This window comes from Sapajus apella, unplaced genomic scaffold (genome assembly GCF_009761245.1).
Source record: "Sapajus apella isolate SASKATOON/1434 unplaced genomic scaffold, GSC_monkey_1.0 scaffold6, whole genome shotgun sequence".
NCBI lineage: Eukaryota > Metazoa > Chordata > Mammalia > Primates > Cebidae > Sapajus > Sapajus apella.
This window is the reverse complement of record NW_022436946.1, coordinates 39,265,191-39,287,537: the sequence shown is the minus strand read 5'-3', so window position 1 is coordinate 39,287,537 and position 22,347 is coordinate 39,265,191. Positions and strand designations below refer to the sequence as shown.

Sequence of the window (22,347 nt, the reverse complement as noted above, 5' to 3'; positions counted from 1 at the left end):
AAATGAGAATTTTCATCTTAGTTTTTATTTCTTTTATAACACATTTGCTTTAAAACTTTCTTACAAAATTTATTAAAAAGACATACAAACAACATGTGGAAGATGAGAATAAGGTTTCTCGAATACAAAAGCAGTAAGGTAAATAATATTTCAGGTGCGAGACAGCACGCACAGCATATTTATTCACCAAGACCAGAATCCCTGGGGGTTATTGCTTCTGTTTTTTCCAGCCCAATATTATTAGTTGTGGGAAGTAATTTGCTTGAATTTCTTTCATTCTCTGACTCCAGTTTTGCAGCTTCCTCCCAAGTAGATGCCAGTCGCTTCCCAAGGGTTTCTGGAAGCTTCAGTGTTAACACTCCACTGAGGAAGGCCATAGTTCCAACAAACACCTAGAAGGAATTAAAAATAATGATGAGTGACACATCAAGAAACGCATCCATCAAATAATAGAATTTCCTGTTTTCAGAGCATAATGAAATTGAATTTGACATAACAGTTGTCATTGTGATTACTCGGTGAGACCTTTGGTTACTTGTGCTGGACTTCGAGTTCTTTTCCTCATCAATGAGACTTAATCTCATCACTCACACATTCATTCATTCATTCATGACCCACCGTGAAGCGCCTACTCAATTGCCAGCTGCTGCCTGCATTATTACTCCTGGAGGCGCTGTCCTAGAAGCTGTGGTCTCAAAGGAAAAAGACCCTTGCCCCATCTTTCCAGACCCCAGAGTCTTGTGGAGGAGACAAGCAACTGAGCCCTGGGCTAGGACACATCAAGCAGGGACTGTCTTAGTCAAGCCTGTCCCTGACCCAATAATCAGTACACTATTAGAGTTCAGGAAATGATAGGGAATGAATGAATGAATGAATGAATGAATGAATGAATGAATACAGGTTTCAATAAACCAGAATTTGGGGGAAGCTAAGGCAGTGAAAACAAATGGTTACTTTATGGGGGAGGGATCCATGTGATTTCCTATATAGTTCGGTATGATTCCTTTATTTTCCAGATTTTGACACATAAAAGGCAACCTTTTAGACTAGCGCGAAGGCGTTTGCTTTTAAAAATGTAGGTCACATTAAAAATTAAAGTCTGCATATCTATTCTCTGTTTATCATTATGAAGATGCTAGGTGGTTTTTATTAACAGAACTAAATCTCTATACAATCTGTAAAAACACAATCCATCCTTACTTAATTTAAACTCCTTTAGCAAAATATATTTGCTAGAAAGACCCTATAAAAATAAATTAAGGTATGACTTTTCTGATAAATCTTCACACTTGGTATGTTTATAGCCTCTGAGAATGAGAGTCATAAAATACATAGAGCAAGTGTGAAGTGATGCCAGACCACATCCATAACAGATGAGAACTGGGAAGGCAGTTTTTTATTTTGTTTTGCAGAGCGCTGATAACCTAATTCTAAGAAATATATGAGTAAGCTTAACCGGGAAGCAGTAGCAGAATTTCAAGTGACATTCTAAAGGAATTTTAAAGGCATTTTCTGATCACTCAAGACATGGCAAGTACATCCAGTGATCTAGAAACCCCAGGAGGGCCCTATGTCAGGGTCTGAAAAACACTGAGTAAGTCTAAAAGCAAAATAGAATCAAATGGAAGATCCAGAACAGAATGGAATTTTTCTTCTTACCTTGGTAGTAAAAACAGGTAGTAAACGAATCATACATCTCCATCTCCTCCTTACTCCCGCTCCCCTGGCCAGCTCCCCACAATCCCACAAACACCAAACCAAACATTGAAACAAGCCCCCACTTCCCCACCCTTCCCTCCTTCTGGTCAGGTGGATCCTTTTACGCTCTCCAGACCCCATCACCTCTCACCTCCTCCTCAGAGATCTCCCTCCATCAATGGTCCAACCTCCTTCTCACACGCTTTTGACCTTTTCCTTTCTGCCAGTTATTTTCCCTCAGCAAAAAGAAAAGTTCTCAGAGGGCTGGATATGGTGGCTCACACCCATAGTTCCAGCATTTTGGGAGGCTAAGGCAGGTGGATCACCTGAGGTCAGGAGTTCGAGACCAGCCTGGCCAACATAGTGAAACTCCGCCTCTACTAAAATTACAAAATTAGCTAGACATGGTGGCACATGCCTGTAATCCCAGCTACTTGGGAGCCTGAGACATGAGGATCTCTTGAACCCAGGAGGAAGGGGTTGTGGTGAGCCAAGATTGTGCCACTGCACTCCAGCCTAGGCGACAAGAGCAAAACTCCGTCTCAAAAAAAAAGGTTCTCAAAGGTTGGGTGTGGTGGTTCACACTTATAATGCCAGCACTTTGGGAGGCTAAGTCTGGTGGATCATTTGACATCAGGAGTTTGAGACCAGTCTGGGCAATATGGCGAAACTCTGTCTCTATGAAAAATACAAAAATTAGCCAGGTGTGTGTGGCATATGCCTGTGGTCCCAGCTACTTGGGAGGCTGAGGTGGAAGAATAGCTTGAGCCCAGGTTGCAATGAGCTGAGATCGCCCCACTGCATTCCAATCTCAGTGACAGAATGAGACCCAGTCAAAAAAAAAAAAAAAAAAAAAAAGACATGTTCTTGACTCTTTTATAATCTCCATGCCCACATTGCCTGAGTATTTGCCACCTGCTACCTGTGTGGCCTTGGACAAGTTGCTTAACCTCTCTGCTCCTCAGTTCCCTTTTCTGTAAAATAGATGAAACGGCAGTATCTGTCACAAAGTACTGTTGAGTGGAATTAAATATTACACAAAAGGCACCTGGAACAGTGCCTGGCTGCGGTAAGCAGCCAATACATGTAAGCTGTCATTACTGCCATTACATATTGAAAAACAAGATGTTTCTTAATGTATCATCCCTACTGCTGTTATATCTTTTAAATCACCACACCTGGCGTTTCCCCACCCCAGCCCTTCTCTCCGGGGCTGGTGACGGTTTGCTCTCCTGCCCTTTCCACCAGAATGGACGTCTCTCAAGACAGTCTGTTTCTTGCATCTCTGCTCCTTGGCACCTAGCAGGGTGGCTAGTTCAAAATCAACCCTCTGTCAATGTTTGCCAAATGAGTTAATGAACACACAAAAAGTTAATTACGTGTCCACATTTTTTAGATTATTAGAAAATAATGGCATCAGAATGAGTGACTTTTCATGTGCCTCTTTTCAGAAAAGAAAATATAAACATCTTTCAGATCAGAGTTTTCACTTCTCAAATCCCATCTCTGTCACGTTTAAGGTGTGTGACCCTGGGCTAATGATTATTTTCTGTCCATCAGTCTCCTCATCTGTAAAATGAGGAGAACAACAATATCTGCATTATATTAAGACTAATTTTTATAAAGCACTTTAAAAAGAGCTTGTTTAGGCAAGGCGTGGTGGTTCATGCCTGTAATCCCAGCACTTTGGGAGGCTGAGGTGGGCGGATCACCTGAGGTCAGGAGTACAAGACCAGTCTGGCCAACATAGTGAAATCCCATCTCTACTAAAAAATACAAAAAAAATTAGCCAAGCTTGGTGGCGCATGCCTGTAGTCTCAGCTAATTGGGAGGCTAAGGCAGGAGAATCACTTGAACCCAGGAGGTGGCGGTTGCAGTGATCTGGGATCAGACCACTGTACTCCAGCCCGGTTGACAGAGTGAGACTCTGTCTCAGAAAAACAATAAAAATAAAAAGAGTTTGTTTAAATATCAGTTAAATAAAATTAGAGATCCCATTTAAGTCCATAGTCCTTAATTGAGCCTTACAGATATTCATTTAAAAAAATCTTTATTTGGTTTTAGTCTATTTATAGTAATTTGCTTTTATAAATTTATCTATTTCATTTTTGCATGTTCAACTTGTTTTAATAAATACTTTTCCATTTTATCTTTTCTTAAAACAAAATAAGGAAAATAAGTGCTAGCACAAAGGAGATGCTTCTGGAAAAGTCCATGGCCTAAAAAGGGTGATAGACTCCCCAAAAACACCTCCCACACAGCCCATATGGTTTCTTAACCTGAGTCAGCCTGAGATAGAGGCTGGGATCTAACACCGCAATGACACATCCAAGCACTTTACTGAGCACCTGCTCCTGGGACATGGGAGACACTCATGCCAAGCCAGCAGTTCCTGAAGAGCATTATGGGTGCCCGCTGTGTGTACAAGGGGACTCCGGGGGGCACCAAGCACTGTTTTATTACTTGTGAGATTATGTTAGTGTCTTTTAGAAAAACACATAACTAGTATAACACCCATGATCTCACTGATGTTATTGTTTAGGACAAAGCTAATTTCCAAAAGGCAGTCTATTTGATTTTAAAATAGTAAGTGAATGACAGCATGGGTGGCACACAAGCTGAAGGAAACACTGCTGGTCCTAGCTGTGGGGATGCAAACTGCCCTGCTCTGCAAAGCACAGCAGCCTGACTGAGGCGACAAAGACACACGTGCAAATGATAAAACCACACTGCGAACAGAGACTGCAAAGAGGCACCTGACAAATGCTGTACAGACATGCTTGAGAAAAGGAGAGGCGGGGTCACTGGATCTGGGTGGCCTCCTGGAAAGAGGATACCTGGACCGCTACTTAACAGATACATAAGAGAGGAGCGTTCTCTTTGGAGGGGCCATTGGGGCAGTGGCATGGAAGGGGAGGGGGTGGGGTGAGGACAGGGAGGAGATGGGAAGCACGCACATAATTCAAGACGGTTCAAGGCAAGAAAAGGGGCTGAGCATGGTGGCTGAGTGTGGAGAAGGGGGGAAGCTGCATGAGGAACAGGATAGGGGAGACGGGCAGGGGGGTCTATCGGGAAAGGCCCTGGGTATTGGCTGAGTTTGGATCTTTATTCTGAAGCTGACTGGGGCACTAGGTCATGGCCGTGGTGCCGTCTATGCTACCCTGATGAGGGGAGGATTGTTAGAGACAGATGCTTGTTCTTAGGTACTGCAAGGAAAAATTAGCATTCAGACAAAATGTTTTCTTAGCAAGGCAATTTTACTTACTACAGAAAGGGTGCTCTGGTTAGCTATCTTGCTATGAGAATACAATGAACAAAGGAAAGGCAGGCATATTTATTCTTTATGCGTTGGGTCTTTACTGCTGTGTCTGATCTCTGTTGGTTGGAGCTAGACTTCACAATTTAAACTGAACTTGATAGGCTAACAACTTAAAACTTTTCTCAGTAGGTAAAGGCAATAGAGAACAAAGGAAAAGAGGAAGTCTAAATGAGGAAGGGGCATAGGCCGAGAGCTGGGACATCCCTGTGAGCACGTCCAGCACAGATATCCTGGTTAAAGTACAAGGACATAGAATGTACTACATGCTTGTGAGCATGTGTAACATCTACATAGGATAGGGCTTAACAAAGAGTTATTAGCAAAAGTAAGAAGGCTTTGAAGAAAGTTAGTCTTTAAAACAAACTATTATTTCCAGCGTTCATTATTATTATTCTTTAACAAGAAGAGAAATTTTAAAGAGGAACTTTTAACTTTCTTTTCTTTTCTTTTTGAGACAGTCTCACTCTGTTGCTCAGGCTGGAGTAAAGTGGCACAATCTCAGCCCACTGCAACCTCCACCACCCAGGTTCAAGCGATTCTCCTGCCTCAGCCTCTGAGTAGCTGGGACTACAGGTACACACCACCATGCTCGGCTAATTTTTGTAATTTTAGTAGAGACAGGGTTTCACCATGTTGGTCAGGCTTGTCTCGAACCCCTGACATCATGATCCACCCGCCTCGGCCTCCCAAAGTGCTGGGATTACAGGCGTGAGCCACTGTACCCAGCCGGAACTTTTTACTTTCTACAGGGAGAAGACAGGGAGTCACTGGAGGCTGGCTGCAGGCGCAGTTTTGAAAGAGAATGTGAGGATTCAGTGATGAATGGGTTAGAAGGGTAGGAGAAAGAAAAGGATCAATAAGAAGCAGATGCCACCATGTCATGCTTGAGGCTACTGACTTATCCTTAACTAAAAATGGGAGACAGATGTCACTGGTCAGTTCTGCTTGGGAGACATTGAGTTTGTGGGGAGACATTGAGTTTGTGGTAAGACGTCCAGGGAGAATGCCCATGAGGCTGGAGGAAACGCGTGCCTGCAGCCGGGAGGAGAGGTCACACAGTCAGGGGGCAGGGAGGAGGCCAGGAGGGAATCCTGCAGCCTGAGTCTATCAAAAGCGCAATCAGAAAAAAGAAAGGAGGCACTGGAGGGGAGAGAGGGGGAGGAGCTGAGGTCCCGGAAGTCATCCCTGCTCTCCGCTCGTCCAGCATCTTCTTCCTGAGTAGAAGAGTCCACTAAAGCCAGGTGCAGCGGTGCTCACGTGCCTTCCCAGCCTCTCAGCCCCTACCTGAGGATCTGCAAACTAAGTGTCCCTGCACTTACTCTTTGAAACCAGGCAAATAGATCACACTGCTGGAGCCCCTCAGGTTCAGGTCAGCTGAGAACCATGGGTTGCTAATGCGCTCCATTAGGCACCACAGAATCTTTTGGGAGCAGGCTGCCTCCAGAATTCACCTTGCCCAGCAGGCATTCAGTGGAAACACAGAGGCAAGGGCCGGGCCAGAGGGTAGGGACAGTTGCCCTGGGGAGGACAGAGACCAGAGCTCTCCCTTCCCTAGGCCTGGCTTCCAAGGAAGAGTGAGGACACACGCTTCTGTGGCAGGCAGAGTTGTAATGCACAGCTCAGCAGTGGTGGAAGGTCACCAATGGCCAGTCGCACAGCAGTCACCACCCTACTCACCAACTGATGAGCTGTGGATAATGGGGCTGTTTCTGCAAACCCCGTTAGGAAATTATGAACTGGCTTTCAATAAATAACAGTAGAGAAGTCGCTAATAAGCAATTAGAAACTGTGCCTCCCTGCCACCTTGGGAAGGGTCTGCAAACTGAAGCGAACCTGTGGTATGAAGATCCAAATGCTCCTGAGGTCCACGGAGAACGGTGCCAGGATGCTGGCCAGGCGGCACACCATGCTGCCGCTTCCGACAGCCAGCGACCTGGAAACAGAGGAGAGAGGCCGAGACAAGTAAGGCACAAGTGACGTGGGGAGTGAGGGACCTGCTTCCTGCAGCTCCTCTTCCACCCTCCCCAGCGAGGATAAGGGTGTTCAGGCACCGCATTGCAACGTTTCGCTCAACCTCGACGGCCCCGTAAGATTATAATAGCACATTTTAACTCGACTTTTTCTATCTTCCAATATGTGTAGGTACACAGATGCTTACCATTGTTATGACTGCCTGCAGTGTTCAGTGCAGTTACATGGTGTGGAGGATCACAGCTGAGGAGCAAGCAACACTCTGTACCACACAGCCTGGGTAGTAGGCTAGGCCATCTACGTTTGTATAAGTTCACTCTGTGATGTTCTGACAACCACAAATCACCAAAGGATGCATTTCTCAAAACATATGCCCATCATTAGGCAACACGTGACCGTAAAAAATATGTAAGCTTGAAAATAATTTTACTTAGTTTTCAAGAATCACAATACCTACATTGTGTGAAACAGTGGTGTATACAAGCATGCACATAATTCAAGATAATTCAAGACATAAAAAGGGGCTGGGTGTGGTGGCTACACCTGTAATCCCAGCACTTTGGGAGGCCAAGGCGGGCGGATCTGGCCTACATGGTAAAACCCTGTTTCTACCCAAAATACAAAAGTTAGCCGGGTGTGGTGGTACGTGCCTATAACCCCAGCTACCTGGGAGGCTGAGGCAGGAGAATCGCTCAAACTCGGGAGGCAGAGGTTACAGTGACCTGAGATCAAGCCATTGTACTCCAGTCTGGGTAACAAGAGTGAAATTCTGTCTCAAAAAAAAAAAAAAAAGTCAAAAAAAGGTAGGGGTGTGGAGGTAAGCCATCCTTCATCTGCTGTGCAGATCAGACCCTTATGTGTATTGGTCCAGGCTAATATTGAGAATAATAAGGAATTTGTTTCAGGTAGGGAGTGGGAATAAGGAATTTGTTTCAGGTAGGGAGAGAACAAAGTATCTGTATACCTGTGGAATATTCTATTTCAACTTTGTAGAGTCAAGAAATATCTTTTTTTTTTTTTGAGACAGAATCTTGCTTTGTCACCAGGTGCCAGGCTGGAGTGCAGTGGCACAATCTTGGCTCATTGCAACCTCCGCCTCCCGGGTTCAAGCAATTCTCCTGCCTCAGCCTCCCGAGTAGCTGGAACTACAGGTGCAAGCCACTATGCCCCGCTAATTTTTGTATTTTTTTAGTAGAGACAGGGTTTCACCATGTTGGCCAGGATGGTCTCGATCTTTGGACCTCATGATCCACCCGCCTCGGTCTCCCAAAGTGCTGGGATTACAGGCATGAGTCACCGCACCTGGCCAAGTCAAGAAATATCTTAATGTGCTCTTCTTTAAAGGTTACTTAGAGAAATCATATAGAATGTTAGTAAGGAAAGACTGTTCCTTTATACAAGTAAGTACTTCTTTAAATTAATGATGCCCCAACTTTTCTGGGTCACGCACATTTATAAAAAACTAATAAAAGGTATGGCATTCTTCTGAGAAAGAAATCACATATAAGTAAAGTTTTGCATGCAGTGTTAGGGTGTTTAGGGAGCTCATAGAGTTGGTTAAAGGTTTCCTATATTAAATATTTATATACTAGATTTGTTTAAGGTCATGTATCTGTGGTTGTAAACCAACAACCAATCCAACAAAAAAATCTTTAAAAAGACTATAATATTCATAATTGTAATGCACACTGACATTATTTGATTGGATTGTCACCTTTTTAGCATATAACATTCATTCACTCAGCACATGTGTGTCAAGAGTCTAATTCATGCCAGACACTGCATGGATCTGGTCCAATCTGGATTCTGAACTGGGAAAATCTGCAGCTTTTCCTGGCTGAGCAGAAATCCACCTGAGAGGCCAGAAGGGTCCCACAGGACATGCCAAAGACGTTCTCCCTGATTTAGAGCAGATTCTTCCCTGGGTCAGCCACAAGGGAGCCAAAGCTACAACATGAATTGGCGATTACATAACTTGACTCTATTGCATTCAACTAGTCTCCACCATTGTCACCCCGTAAGTGCTAGAATGTAATCTGTTATTCTGCCTGCCACGTTTACAATATGATCTGAGAAGAGTTCACAAAGTCCTTACCCCAAAATACCTTCTTCCCCTCTGCTACCAAAGCTTTACTGCTGGCAACCATCCCTGGCTAATGTTAAGCACTGTCTCCCATAAAAATTCTCGTGTATTTCACTGGGTGGCAGAAAGGGCCAAAAGATGTGGATCTGAGTTCTGATGGGTCACTAACCAGCCAGGCGCCTTTGGCCACGACCCTAATCTTGTCTGAATCTCAGTTCCAAAACCTGTAAAATGGACAGAAGATGTATTTATTTTTAGACTGCTCCCCCAAGCACTCTGGGTGACCTAGAGGGAAAGTAGGAAGGAAGCAGAAAAACTCTACTCTCAGACAGCTGGGCTAAGAGACAATTACACCGGGAGTTATTCCTCTGCTATTCTATACCCCTGGCCACACATTAGTCTGATACACTTTTTCTTAGATATATGTGTGTACCTACTCTATGTATCCATTCTTCCATCCATCCATCCATCCATTCATCCATCCATCCATCATCTGTCTACAGCCAACACAAATGTACTTACCCATCCTGGTCCACAGGGCTGCCTGCCCTAGCATTTCAGCAGGCAGGTGTGTGGGCATGGAAAATTCCCAGGGAAATATTTATGCTATCTCTTGACTAATGGATTTTCCAATTCGTATATCCCTCCTGCTTGCGGAGACAAGGAGGAGACACCTCTGGGCTGGTATTTTGTGGACTTATCTCTACAGAAAGTCACTTGCCTTTCAAACTTGTAGCACTTGACAAATAATATACTCCTAAAAGGGATAAATCCACTAGCTGAGCAGTTAGATTTTTAGAAAAATTTTCCTGTGAGAAAACAATATCTTGTTTGTGTATTTGTTGTCATTAAGATTGGGTCTTTAATAGGCTAAGAAATTGTCCAAGCTCACTAACAAATTTTTTCCCTTAGAAAATAAAAACTTGGCTGGGCATGGTGGCTCACGCCTGTAATCCCAGCACTTTGGGAGGCTGAGGCGGGCAGATCACGAGGTCAAGAGATCGAGACCATCCTGACCAACATGGTGAAACCCTGTCTCTACTAAAAATACAAAAAATTAGCTGCGCGTGGTGGCGCATGCCTGTCGTCCCAGCTACTCAGGAGGCTGAGACAGGAGAATTGCTTGAACCTGGGAGGCAGAGGTTGCAGTGAGCCGAGATGGCGCCACTGCACTCCAGCCTGGCACCTGGCAAAGGAACAAGATTCTGTCTCAAAAAAAAAGAAAAGAAAAACTTATATTTGATAAAGCAGGTGTTAGGAAAATGCCACATGGAGGATTTAAGGGTGGACTGCCAATGGGAAACTATTATGAAACTTCAGAGGGAGATCTGTAGGGCAAATGTCTCTTGGCTGCAGTGTGACCCTATTTACACTTTAAAATACAAGATCATGTTGCAAAGAAAGACTCAAAAGTCTGATGGGCCGGGCGCAGTGGCTCACACCTGTAATCCTAGCACTTTGGGAGGCCAAGTCCGGTAGACCACTTGAGGTCAGGCGTTCAAGACCAGACTGGCCAACATGGTGAAGCCCTCTCTCTACTAAAAATACAAAAATCAGCTGGGTGTGGTGGTGCGTGCCTATAATCCCAGCTCATCAAGAAGCTGAGGCATGAGAATCACTTGAACCCAAGAAGCAGAGGTTGCAGTGAGCCAAGATCATGCCACTGCACTCCAGCCTGGGCGACAGAGTCAGACTCTGTCTCAAAAAACAAACAAACAAACAAAAAAACAAGTCCAATGGAGAATCAGAGAAAGGATGGCTTCCCTTTATAGCTGGGGAACCAGCTGTGCGTCTTGCACCAGGTACTTGATCTCCCTGCTCTCAGCTGTCTTATCTGGACATGAGAGCTACAACAAGAACTGTGGTTTACAAAGAATGCTCTGTAAAGGCCTTGAAGCTCTGCTGCAGGACCCTGGAGCAAAAAGGCAGGAGCACTGGGGGGATTCCAGTTTCCCCAGCAGAGCTTCCACAAAGGACCTCTGTCCTCTTCACCACATAAAGAGTTTCCAAGTAAAACTTATTTGGAAAAGCTTTTTAAAAGCTTGAAAGTCCCTGAGGTTCCCAAATCAGTGGGAATCACATTAGACATTCCCAAAGATGGGGGGCGGCAACTTGGAGTCACCTGCAGGCTTATTAAAAATCCCAAGTCTTGGTCAGGCATGGTGGCTGACACCTGTAATACCAGCACTTTGGGAGGTTGAGGCAGGTGGATCACAAGGTCAGAAGTTTGAGACCAGCCTGATCAACATGGTGACACCCCATCTCTACTAAAAATACAAAAATTAGCCTGGCGTGGTGGTGCACACCTGTAATCCCAGCTACTCAGAAGGCTGAGGCAGGAGAATCACTTGAACCTGGAAGGCTGAGTTTGCAGTGAGCCAAGATTGTGCCACTGCCCTCCAGCCTGGGTGACAGAGCGAGACTCCATCTCAAAAAAAAAGAAAAAAAAAAAAAAATCCCGAGTCTCATTCTTGGATTGATCCAGCAGGTCTGGTATAAGGACCCAGGACTGGTATTTTTTATGAAATGCCTCAATGACTGTTATGAGCTGCCAGATTTGAGGGCCTCCAGATAAGGTGATCTTCTCAGGGAGCCAATGACTGCTGGTGTTATGGGCTGAGTTGTGCCTACCAAAGTTCAAGTGTTGAAGTCTCAACCCCCAGTACTTTATGACATAATGGCATATCTAGATAAGGTCTTTAAAGAGGTGATTTAAGTTAAAATGAGGCTGTTAGGGTGAGGCCCTAATCCAATATGGCTGATGTCTTATAAGAAGAGAGAGGGACACCAGCGGTGCACACAGAGGTAAGACCTGAGAGGACATAGCAAGAGGGCACCACCTGAAGACCACAGAGAGAGGCCTCAGGAGAATCCAAACCTGCCGACACCTTGTTCTTGGGCTTCAGCCTCCGGAACTGTGAGAAAATAAATTTCTATTGTTTAAGCCACCCAGCCTGTGGTATTTTGTAACAGCAGCCCAAGCCGACTAACACAACTGGCATCAGAACATCGAGAGACACATTGTGAGAAATTAGGATTTGAGTCAATACAGAGACTCAGTGAAAGTCTATGGTACTTGAAACTTAAAATGTTTTTGGAATAATAGAGTCTTATTTCAAGATAATTTGTTTGATATCCTTGCTAATAAGGTACAACGCCTCAGACTCAGAATTAGCATCAGCATGTCATTTTCCCATCTCAGATATCCAGGTAACTTCTATGAAAAAAATCCAGCATTTACATGTAAAGGCCAAGTACAATGAAATGACACACAAGTAAAAAGATAACAGGGAAACAACCAGAAAATAATTCATCCTTACCTTACAATGGTTGGATACAGCTCAGCTGTATAAAGATAAATGAGGCCAAACGCTGCCCCAATGGCAAATTTTCCAACCATAGCTGTTGCCACACCCAAAACATAATGTTTCTGAAAATAATTTAGCAAAATAGATCATCACAAGTAATATTTTTAAAGGAAAATATAAAATCTTTAAAATAACGATTTAAAACATTTTAATTCCTTCAGTATTTTTTCAGAACAATGAAGAGCCATATTTTTCTGTTTGAATATATTAAGCTCTACTCAAAGTCTGTAAAAGCTTTCCATCTTTATGGAATGCAGAGGAAAGAATGAGTGTGCCTCTCCTCTCCGCCCACTTTGGAGGGTTTGAACTGTGATAAAAGCCAGGTGGGAAGACTGTTTTGGAAGGAGACACGCCCAGACAGTGCCAGTGGCACCAAGAATTTCCCCACTCCTTCTGGAGCTGATCCAACAGAATGAATCAAGGAGCCATAAAAACAACTGTGGGCTGGGCACAATGGCTCACACATGTAATCCCAGCACTTTAGGAGGCTAAGGTAGGAGAATTACTTGAGGCCAAGAGTTTTAGACCAGCCAGGGCAACAGAGCAAGACCCCATTTCTACAAAATCAAAAACAAAACAATTAGCTGTGTGTGATGGTATATGCCTGTGGTCCCAGCTACTGGAGAAGCCAGGTGTTTGAGACTAGAGAGAGCTATAATCACACCACTGCACTTCAGCTTGTGTGACAGAGTGAGATCTTGTCTCTGTTTAATCTATTTATTAAAAAACAACAACAACAGCCGGGCGCGGTGGCTCAAGCCTGTAATCCCAGCACTTTGGGAGGCCGAGGCGGGTGGATCACGAGGTCAAGAGATCGAGACTATCCTGGTCAACATGGTGAAACCCCGTCTCTACTAAAACTACAAAAAAATAGCTGGGCATGGTGGCGCGTGCCTGTAATCCCAGCTACTCAGGAGAGAATTGCCTGAGCCCAGGAGACGGAGGTTGCGGTGAGCCGAGATCGCGCCATTGCACTCCAGCCTGGGTAACAAAGAGAAAAACTCTGTCTCAAAAACAACAACAACAACAACAGCAACAACAACAACAACAACTTGTACCCTTTGTGGCAGTAATTCCTGGCTTATAAAGTATCTTCAGGAAATAATTTGGAAGTGATAACTGAATTATTAGTACAGACTTTTTGTTTGTTTGTTTGTGGCTGATATATTCCTCAACAGCAAAACCTTTATCTCTACCTCAGTTTCTATTCTACCTCATGTGTTCCATTTCCAGAGGTAACTAGCAAAGACACCCCATATTCCAAAATCTCCCTCCTCCCCGACCTGCCAGCTGGATGCTGAGACCCAGGGTGGCCTTGGGGCTCACCTGTTAAGGAAGGCAGTGCCTCTGTCAGCCTGAGTCCCTGAATGACTCCGTGGACCTGAACACCCACTCACCACTGCCACTTTGGCCAACCAGGCCAACCGTAGAACTTTCTATGAGCAGGTGACAAACATCCTTTATGTTAAGTCACTGAGATTCTGGACCGTCTCTATTAAAGCAGCTAATGTCACCTTAATTACAACTGTGGATATTATTTGTTAATTAGTATTTGTATTGTGTTGGCATTATCATTTGGGGAAAATTTTATTGAAGGGAAGAAATCTGTGGTTGTGGGTTAGTGCTCTATTTCTAGAAATCTCCATCAGCCTCTTTCTCATCTTCCCTATTACTATAGAACTCAAAGGTTCTGGTGTTCCCCAACTCTTCACCAACCTAAAGGCAGCTGCCAACTACTCAACCGTCATAACTGCAAACTACTTTTTAAAAGGTGTGGATGAAGTTCCCTCAAATTGGCAGAGACCTTCTTGTCCTGAATAGTTTTATTGCATTGTGAGTTGTGTATCAATCACCTGGAAATTTAATTACATAAAATATTTGGCTCATCAATCCTAATCATTAAATAAAGTGCTACTATAAAAGGAAGTCACTCGTTAGCTTAAATTACATTTCAAACCATATGCAAAACTTAAAATGCTTTGCTCTAAATGCTGATATACTATTGCATAGTGATTATATAATCACAGGAGAACATTAAATAAAATATTTTAAGTACTGTTATAGTGACATTTTCCAAATCAAGAATTTAAAAACAGGTCTGATAACATCTTTTTGGGGCAGAGAGGAAGAATTCTGGAAGCAAAAGGTATTTTGGGGGGATGCAGTTTGCCAAAATATAGAAGTATAAAAACCATTTCAGTAGTTTCTGGGCAGCGTTTCTCACTAAGAAATTGTTTTTAAAAACAAGCTCCTCGGGGTGTTTATACATACCAGACACTGGAAACTACTAATCTCCTGCAATGAAAAACAGAATAGTGAAACTCTAAGAGTCCTGAATACCTGACTCATATCCTTCAGATGTCTCCATGGCTGCCTCCCTCATTCAGGTTTCTGATCACATGTCACCTCCTCTGAGGGGCACATCATCCTTGACCACCCTAGACAAAAGAGGACACACACCTGCCCTGTGCCCACTCGTTACACTTACGGAAACCTGATGCACTATGTGTTCCCTACATCTGGCACATAAAAGACGGTGGGTATCTGCCGAACTAATAAATAAGTGAATGTTCAATATGATGATGATGCTGGAAGGTGTGATAGACTTTCCTCACACAAAATTATTGCGTTTACAAAATACAACACTGGTCATCTCTGGGAATTGGATTGTGGACTTTTTATTTGTTGAGATGGAGTCTCACTCTACCACCCAGGCTGGAGTACAATGGCTTGATCATAGCTCACTGCAGCCTTAAACTCCTGAACTCACGCCATCCTCCCACCTCAGCCTCTTGATCTGCTGGGATTATAAGTGTGAGTCACTGCACCCAGGTCGGGCTTTTTTTTTTTTTTTTGACATTTTTCTCATTAAATTTTCTACAATTAACATATATTACTTACATAACAGAAAAATTTTTTTAAAGAAAACATATTTTAAGTATTATATACGCTGTCCAATTCATACTCTGAATTGACCTTCATACTTAACTGTAATAAGCTAAAATTCTTCCCATCAAACTGTCACAGTATAACCAACAATTCCGTAAATAAAACATACAATAACTCACCTGGGGGATCACCATAATGACACCACAAGCCAGTGCACTGCAGAAAAGGGCGAAAACCAGGACTGTTCTCCTCCCGACCTTGTCCATGGCGATGCACACGAAAGTGTAGGCAGGAATTTCCACTACACCTGTCATTGAGCAAGCAGGCCCTCTATAAGGCTAAGGCATCTGGCTGCACAAGGGGACCCTGCCTTCTAACCCACCACCCAAAAGCCATGAGTAGCCCTTTCCTCACTTCTAGGGGCCTTTAGAAACTCTCAGGATTGCTGTGAGGCAGCAGGCCCCTCCATTTTTAAACTCACTGCAGCGAGGGTAAGCATTTCCTGTGAAATGCTCTAATGCTCATAATCCACCTGGCACCTGCAAATGGCACAAAACCAGAGCCCAAATTCCCACCAGCCCCAAATCATCTCCAGAGATAAAAACTTATTGAGAAATTTCACAGCAGAGAACTATTAAGCAGAAGCAGCCGTCTGCAAGAATACTAATGGCAAGGACACGGACATGAAAAATCCAAAACAGTGGCTAATATAAAACCATGTGTGATTGTCTTTGGAAACATTTTTGTATTTATGAGATTGCCCAGTTTTTTGAGAATTTGTATCTTTGGCAAAAGTAAGAGACTATGCCATGAAGATCTAAACTTCTAGCCTGCCTAAGCTTCCGCATTCACACTCCACCCCACCTGATCCACCTGCCACTGGCCACTCTGTTCTAGGGATACTGCACCATCCCAGATTGTCATAGAGAATGGGTTTGAAGTCAAGACAGGCTCTTTCTATAAACTTGTTAGTTTGCTTCAAAAAAAAAAAGAGTAAATCTTTTTTTCTTAAAACGACTTCTCTCATAATTCCTGCTGAGCTATAATAAAACAGATGTGTCTGCTGAGGAAATCAAAAAGAAAACCAGATGTGTCATCAGAGTGCTTTTGAGAAAGCACAATACCTATGTGTAAAAATTTAGAAGCAAGATGTTTTGAGGATAACATAAAAATACAGGCAGCCTACACAGAAATAACCAGGAGTTAAGACTAGATGGATAAAAAGAGGTTTCTAAGATTTCTCTCACATTTTAGTGCAAATTTGGTTTATACTAAGAGACACATCTCAAGCTATCAATAGCAATCTACCCTGCCATTGAAAGACGTATGACAACATAAATTATAGTTGCATGTATTTAAAAGTTATTTTGCCAACTAAAATTTCTAAATTAAGGACACCTAAAGGTTGAGAGATGCCAGATAGCCAAGGCATATTAAATTTTAAAGGGGAAGCAACTTATAAAGAACAATATATAGTGAGTGATCTCATTTGTGTTAAAATATAAAACATTTATATGCACAAGCATATGGAAATGCATAGAAATAGATCTAATCAGCATGGGACTTTTGGCCTGCTTCGTTTTCGACCTGGGCCAGTTCACCCCTTTTTAGGCAACCTGGTGGTCCCCCATTCCCGGGAGGTCACCATATTGATGCCGAAGTTAGTGCAGACACCAAATTGGCATAGCACACTGCAGCCCAGAACTCCTGAGCTCAAGCAATCCCCCTACCTCAGCCTCCCGTGCCACCATGTCTGGCACAAATGCATAGAAATAGATCTGAAAAGGTACAAGCCAAACATTGTAGAAGTCACCCCTGGAAAGAATTCTGGGCTGGGGATGGGTATGAAGAAGGTGAGCAAGGAGAGAAGGCAGAAATGGAGCAATTAAATTATTCTGATGCATTTTTTTTTTCAAATGGAAAAATACAAGGAGTCTTCAAAAAGGTCATGGATGTCCAGATGCTGGATTACGCATAGATTATGCCTGTAATCCCAGTATTTTGGGAGGCCGAGATGGGCAGATCACCCGAGATTAGGAGTTTGAGACCAGCCTGGCCAACATGGTGAAACCCTGTCTCTATGAAAATACAAAAATTAGCCGGGCATGGTGGCATGCACCTGTAATCCCAGCTACTTGGAAGGCTGAGACAGGAGAATTGCTTGAACCCAGGAAGCAAAGGCTGCAGTGAGCTGAGATAGCACCACTGCACTCCAGCCTGAGTAACAGAGCAAGGCTCTGTCTCAAAAAAAAAAAAAAATTTTTTTCATGAAAAGTGCAAATTATGAAAAACCTAGGCATTGTTTTTTCAGATTTTTTTCTGCACCAAAAGAAACTTGTACTAACTTCTTAGAACACGTCTGAAGAGGAGCTAGTTTGAGGCACTGAGAAGAAGAAATCAGTTTGAAAAGCGCTCCCACTAGAGCAACATGGATTCTGCTAAAATTGAAGCAAGAACAAACATCAAATTTCTGGTGAAAGTTGGGTGGAAGAATGGTGAAATCATTGATGCTTTATGAAAAGTTTATGGACACAATGCCCCAAATAAATCATAAGTTTACAAATGGAGAACTTATTTTAAGAAAGAACAAGATGATATTGAAGATGAAGCCCACAGTGGCAGAGCAATCACATCGAAGAAAAAAAATACATCTTGTTGAGGCCCTAATTGACAAGGACTGAGATTAATAGAAAAAGCAATAGTCAATACCATAGACACCTTAATTAATCTGGCTTACAGAATTCTGACTGAAAAATTAAAGTTGAGCAAACTTTCCACGCAATGGGTCCCAAAACAGTTGTGCCCAGATCAACTGCAAAGGGCAGAACTTTCATTGGAAATTTTAAACAAGTGGGATCAAGGCCCTGAAGCATTTCTTGGAAGAACTTTAACAGGAGATGAAACACAGTTGTACCAGTGTGTTCCTGAAGACAAAGCTCAACCAAAGCAATGGCTACCAAGGGGTGGCCGTGGTCCAGTCAAAGCAAAAGTGGACCAGTCAAGAGCAAAGGTCATGGCAACGTTTTTTGGGGATGGTCAAGGCATTTTGCTTGTTAACTTTCTAGAAGGCCAAAGAATGAAAATATCTGCTTATGATGAGAGTGTTTTGAGAAAGTTAGCCAAAGCTTTTGTAGAAAAATGCCTGGGAAAACATCACCAGGGAGTCCTTCTCCTCCATAACAATGGCCCCGCTCATTCCTCTCATCAAAGGCAATTTTGCAAGAGTTTTAATGGGAAAGCACTAGGCAGCCACCTTACAGTTCTCATGGTGGTTCCTTCTGACTTCTTTCTGTTTCCTAATCTTAAAAAAATCTGTACATGACACCCATTTTTCTTCAGTTAATAGTGTAAATAAGACTGCATTCACATGGGTGCATTCTCAGGACCCTCGGTTCTTTAGGGATGGACTAAATGGCTGGTGTCTTACAAAAGTATCTTGATCTTGATGGCAATTACGTTGAGAAAGTTTATATTTTACATTTTTATCTTTCAATTCCACTTTTCCATGAACTTGTTGAAGTCCCCTCATATGTACAGGTGTTACAACATAACACTAAGAGATACCGTAGGACTATGGTTGGCAGTATTGCTCTTGGTTTTAAAAGGCCTATTAAAAACATACTCTTTTTCTCAAATTCACACAGAAACACACATAAATGGTGGAAATCTCACTTCACTGCAAAATTTAAATACACTTTAACTACTTACCCAGGAGAAAGAGGTTTAAGTATTCATTGCCTCCTAAATTAATAGAATTCAAGGAGAAGGAGTAGAATCCCAAACTCCCCGTGAACCAGATTAGCCAAACGGTAAGTGTCCTTGTCGCAATGCTCCAGTTATAAAACAGATATGATAGGTTGTGCTTCTGAACTTCAGCGGGGCTATTACCAACAGGACCTTGTAGGTCCAGCGATAAAAGTTCTGACAGTTTACAGGAGCTTGTCCTGTTCCACTTGGCTATGATGTCAACTATTTTTTGTGCCTCTTCGTATCGTCCCTCTGAGAGAAGCCAAAGAGGTGTCTCTGGGAGCACCCAACAGCACAGGATAAAGGGGACAGTCACTGTGGAGAGGATCATCTGGTAAAGCCACCAGGTCCTGACCAAGTATCCTGTCAAAGCCACCAGCAGGGTTCCAGCTGCAAAAAAGGTATGCATATGGACAGACGCCCAAGTTCGATACTTCATGCCGATGAATTCCATCACATAGACAAACCCCACCACGAGATAACCACTTGCAACCTGAAAAACAAAGAATAGAGATCTATATTTAAGGTCACACTTGTAACTATTGAGGTGTCTGACCCCACTGCAAATCACATATTGGCAAAAAAGAAAATGACAAAGACTTGCTTTCTGAAACCCATATCACAAGCATGAAATGACATTCAACCCAATCTCTCGTTTTTCTTCTTATAGGTCCTTTCATCTTCCCTCATCCTCCCCACCCCAAATAGCAAAACTTGATAGATTATTTATAATAGAAATGTTAGACACTGCCTTTCGCTTCATCTAAACATTCCATTATAATGTCGATGTATTTCTCAGTTCCTTGTAAATGAGCACATCAAGTTATCTGTATTCAGGAGGTCCTTATTGTTAAATCTTAATTGCTAAATGGAGACAAAAAGTTTACACTAACTGGTGGCAAGAAAAACAGATTTAATTAAAATTTCGTTTTGACAGACAAAAAAATAGACAAATTTTAGACTTCATGAAACGTAAAACTTCTGTGCATCAAAGAACACTATCAACTGAGTGAAAAGGCAACCTACAGAACTGAGTAAAATATTTGCAAATCAAATATTTGATAAGGGATTTTATGGAGAACTCCTAAAACCCAACAACAACAAAAATACAAACAATCCAATTCAAAAATGGGAAAAGGCTTTGAATAGACATTTTTAGAAGAAATAGAAATGTTTACCAATCATTGAGAAATGCAAATCAAAGCTACAAAGAGATATCACTTCATACCCATTAGGGTGGCTAATTAAAAAAACCAAAAAATTAACAAGTTTTAGTAGGAACATAGAGAAACTGGAACCCATGTGTCATGTGTGATTGGAATGTCTAATGATACAGGTTCTAGGAAAAACAATATGGCAAGTCCTTAAAAAACAATTACAGCATGATCCAGCAATTCCACCTTTTGAGTATATGCCCAAAGGGATTGAAAGTGGGGCCTGGAAGAGATATTTCTCCACGCTTGCTCATAGCATTATCCACAATAGCTAAAGCATGGAAGCAACCCCCAAGTGTCTGTCCACAGATGAACAAATAAGAAAAGTGTAGACCATGCATACAATGAGTATAATGCTAAGTGAAATAAATCGGTCACAAAAAGACAAATATCGTATGATTCCATTTTTATGAGGTACTGAGAGTGGCCAAACTCATAGAGGCAGAATGTAGAATGGTGGTTGTCAGGGGCTAGGGAGACAGGGAATAGAATATTATGATTTAATGGACAGAGTTTCTGTTTTGCAAGATGAAAAGTGTTCTGAAGATGCACAATGGTGATAATTGCACAACAATATGAATGCACTTAATATCACTGAACTGTACACTTAAAAACGGTTAAGAGGGTCAATTGTTTGTTATGTGTACTTTACCACAATAAGGAAAACCAGGCAAGAACTTTAGTTTGAAAATATGTCTATCTTAAATTAAAATTAGATTACAATATGTGATTAGAATATAATATGTGATCATTCTTGGAATAAACAAAGAATGAGTCCAACGATGGTTTTTTTTTGGGAGGAAAGGGCTAAAAATTTTTTCTACTAAATTATTTTACATTTGACTTCAACACAAATCATTAAGTTAATTTTTGTAAAATTATTCAAGAGCACCGCTGATTTCCCCACAGGCCTCTCATAATCATTAGATATTTGAATCATACTCTTTCAAAGGCTCATCCTGTGATTATCCTTGCAGATGTTAATTTCTTCAAAAGTTAATAGGTCTATCTCTGCCAGAGGTTGTGGGTAGGATTCAGGCAGTGTTCCCTCATTGCTTTTAAAGACTTTTTTTGTAAACACGCATCCCTCATAATATCTGCAATTTCATCTTGCATCAGAAAGTCACAAAGAGGCTGTCAGAAAGGTTGACACCAGCAGAAGGCAGGGAGGTGCTCAGTGAGGTGCTGATTACGAAAACTACTGTATTCATAATCGGTTTAACATTTTTGTGACAACAGCTTTTATTTCCCTGTGCAACTTTGTAATGGCAAGACTCAGATCACTAGGACCCTATATCCAAGAATCCAGAAGTCGCTTTTGGTAAGTGCTACTGTTAGAGTAAATAAAGATTGTGATAACTTTCAAATACTATAAGTTTCCCGGTTAAATTAAGCTGTAATATTCGTCCCTGTCAGGTTTTTCAATGCTGATTATTTCTCATGTGTCAGCTACAACTTCCTCTGTCGCTGGATTCAGAAAAGTTATATACAGATATCTAACTCCAAAACACTCTGTGACTCCACTCAGACCCATCCCTACCATTGATAATACTCCTCACGTCTTCTCTGACTCCAGCCCCTCATAGAAGCCAGAATCCCTGGAACCCTCTCTGTGGATTGCCATTGCCTTTAGGAGATAGGGCAAAATCCTGACAATCCTAAAGGTACCACCTCACCGCCTCGACCCTTCAGCCTCATCAATGCATCCCTCCTCCTATTCTCCAGACATTCTGATTTTTAACTCTTTCTCATTTCAGGGCCCTTTCATCTGCTTCTATCTTTGCTGAAATCTTCTTCTCTCACCCATCCCTCACAATGAAAAAGTCCTTGACCCTCTAGACCCTGGTGAACCCTCCAGACCCACTGCTGTTATGCCCTCACTGTCAACATTTTATTTATTTTTGAAGATGGCTGATCAACGTCTTGCCTTTCCTACTAGACTTATTGAAACAGCTGGGTTGGGTTTGCTTAGCATTACACTCTGTAGACGGATCAATAAATGCATTGAGTAAATGAATCTGCCTGCATCTCCCATACTCAGACTTTGACCACAAACCA

General features: G+C 42.4%; 1 protein-coding gene across 1 annotated transcript in view; it reads right to left on the bottom strand.

Moving 5' to 3' along the window:
• Positions 1 to 22,347, bottom strand: part of SLC22A16 (solute carrier family 22 member 16) — a 48,897-nt gene continuing 26,550 nt past the window's right edge. The window contains exons 4-8 of the mRNA XM_032275039.1: positions 19,037 to 19,568; positions 15,508 to 15,635; positions 12,392 to 12,501; positions 6,851 to 6,950; positions 1 to 392 (exon numbers count right to left, since the gene is read on the bottom strand). Coding sequence (XP_032130930.1) covers positions 180 to 392; positions 6,851 to 6,950; positions 12,392 to 12,501; positions 15,508 to 15,635; positions 19,037 to 19,568 — 1,083 coding nt within the window. The 3' untranslated portion in view covers positions 1 to 179. The remainder of the gene's footprint in view (positions 393 to 6,850; positions 6,951 to 12,391; positions 12,502 to 15,507; positions 15,636 to 19,036; positions 19,569 to 22,347) is intronic.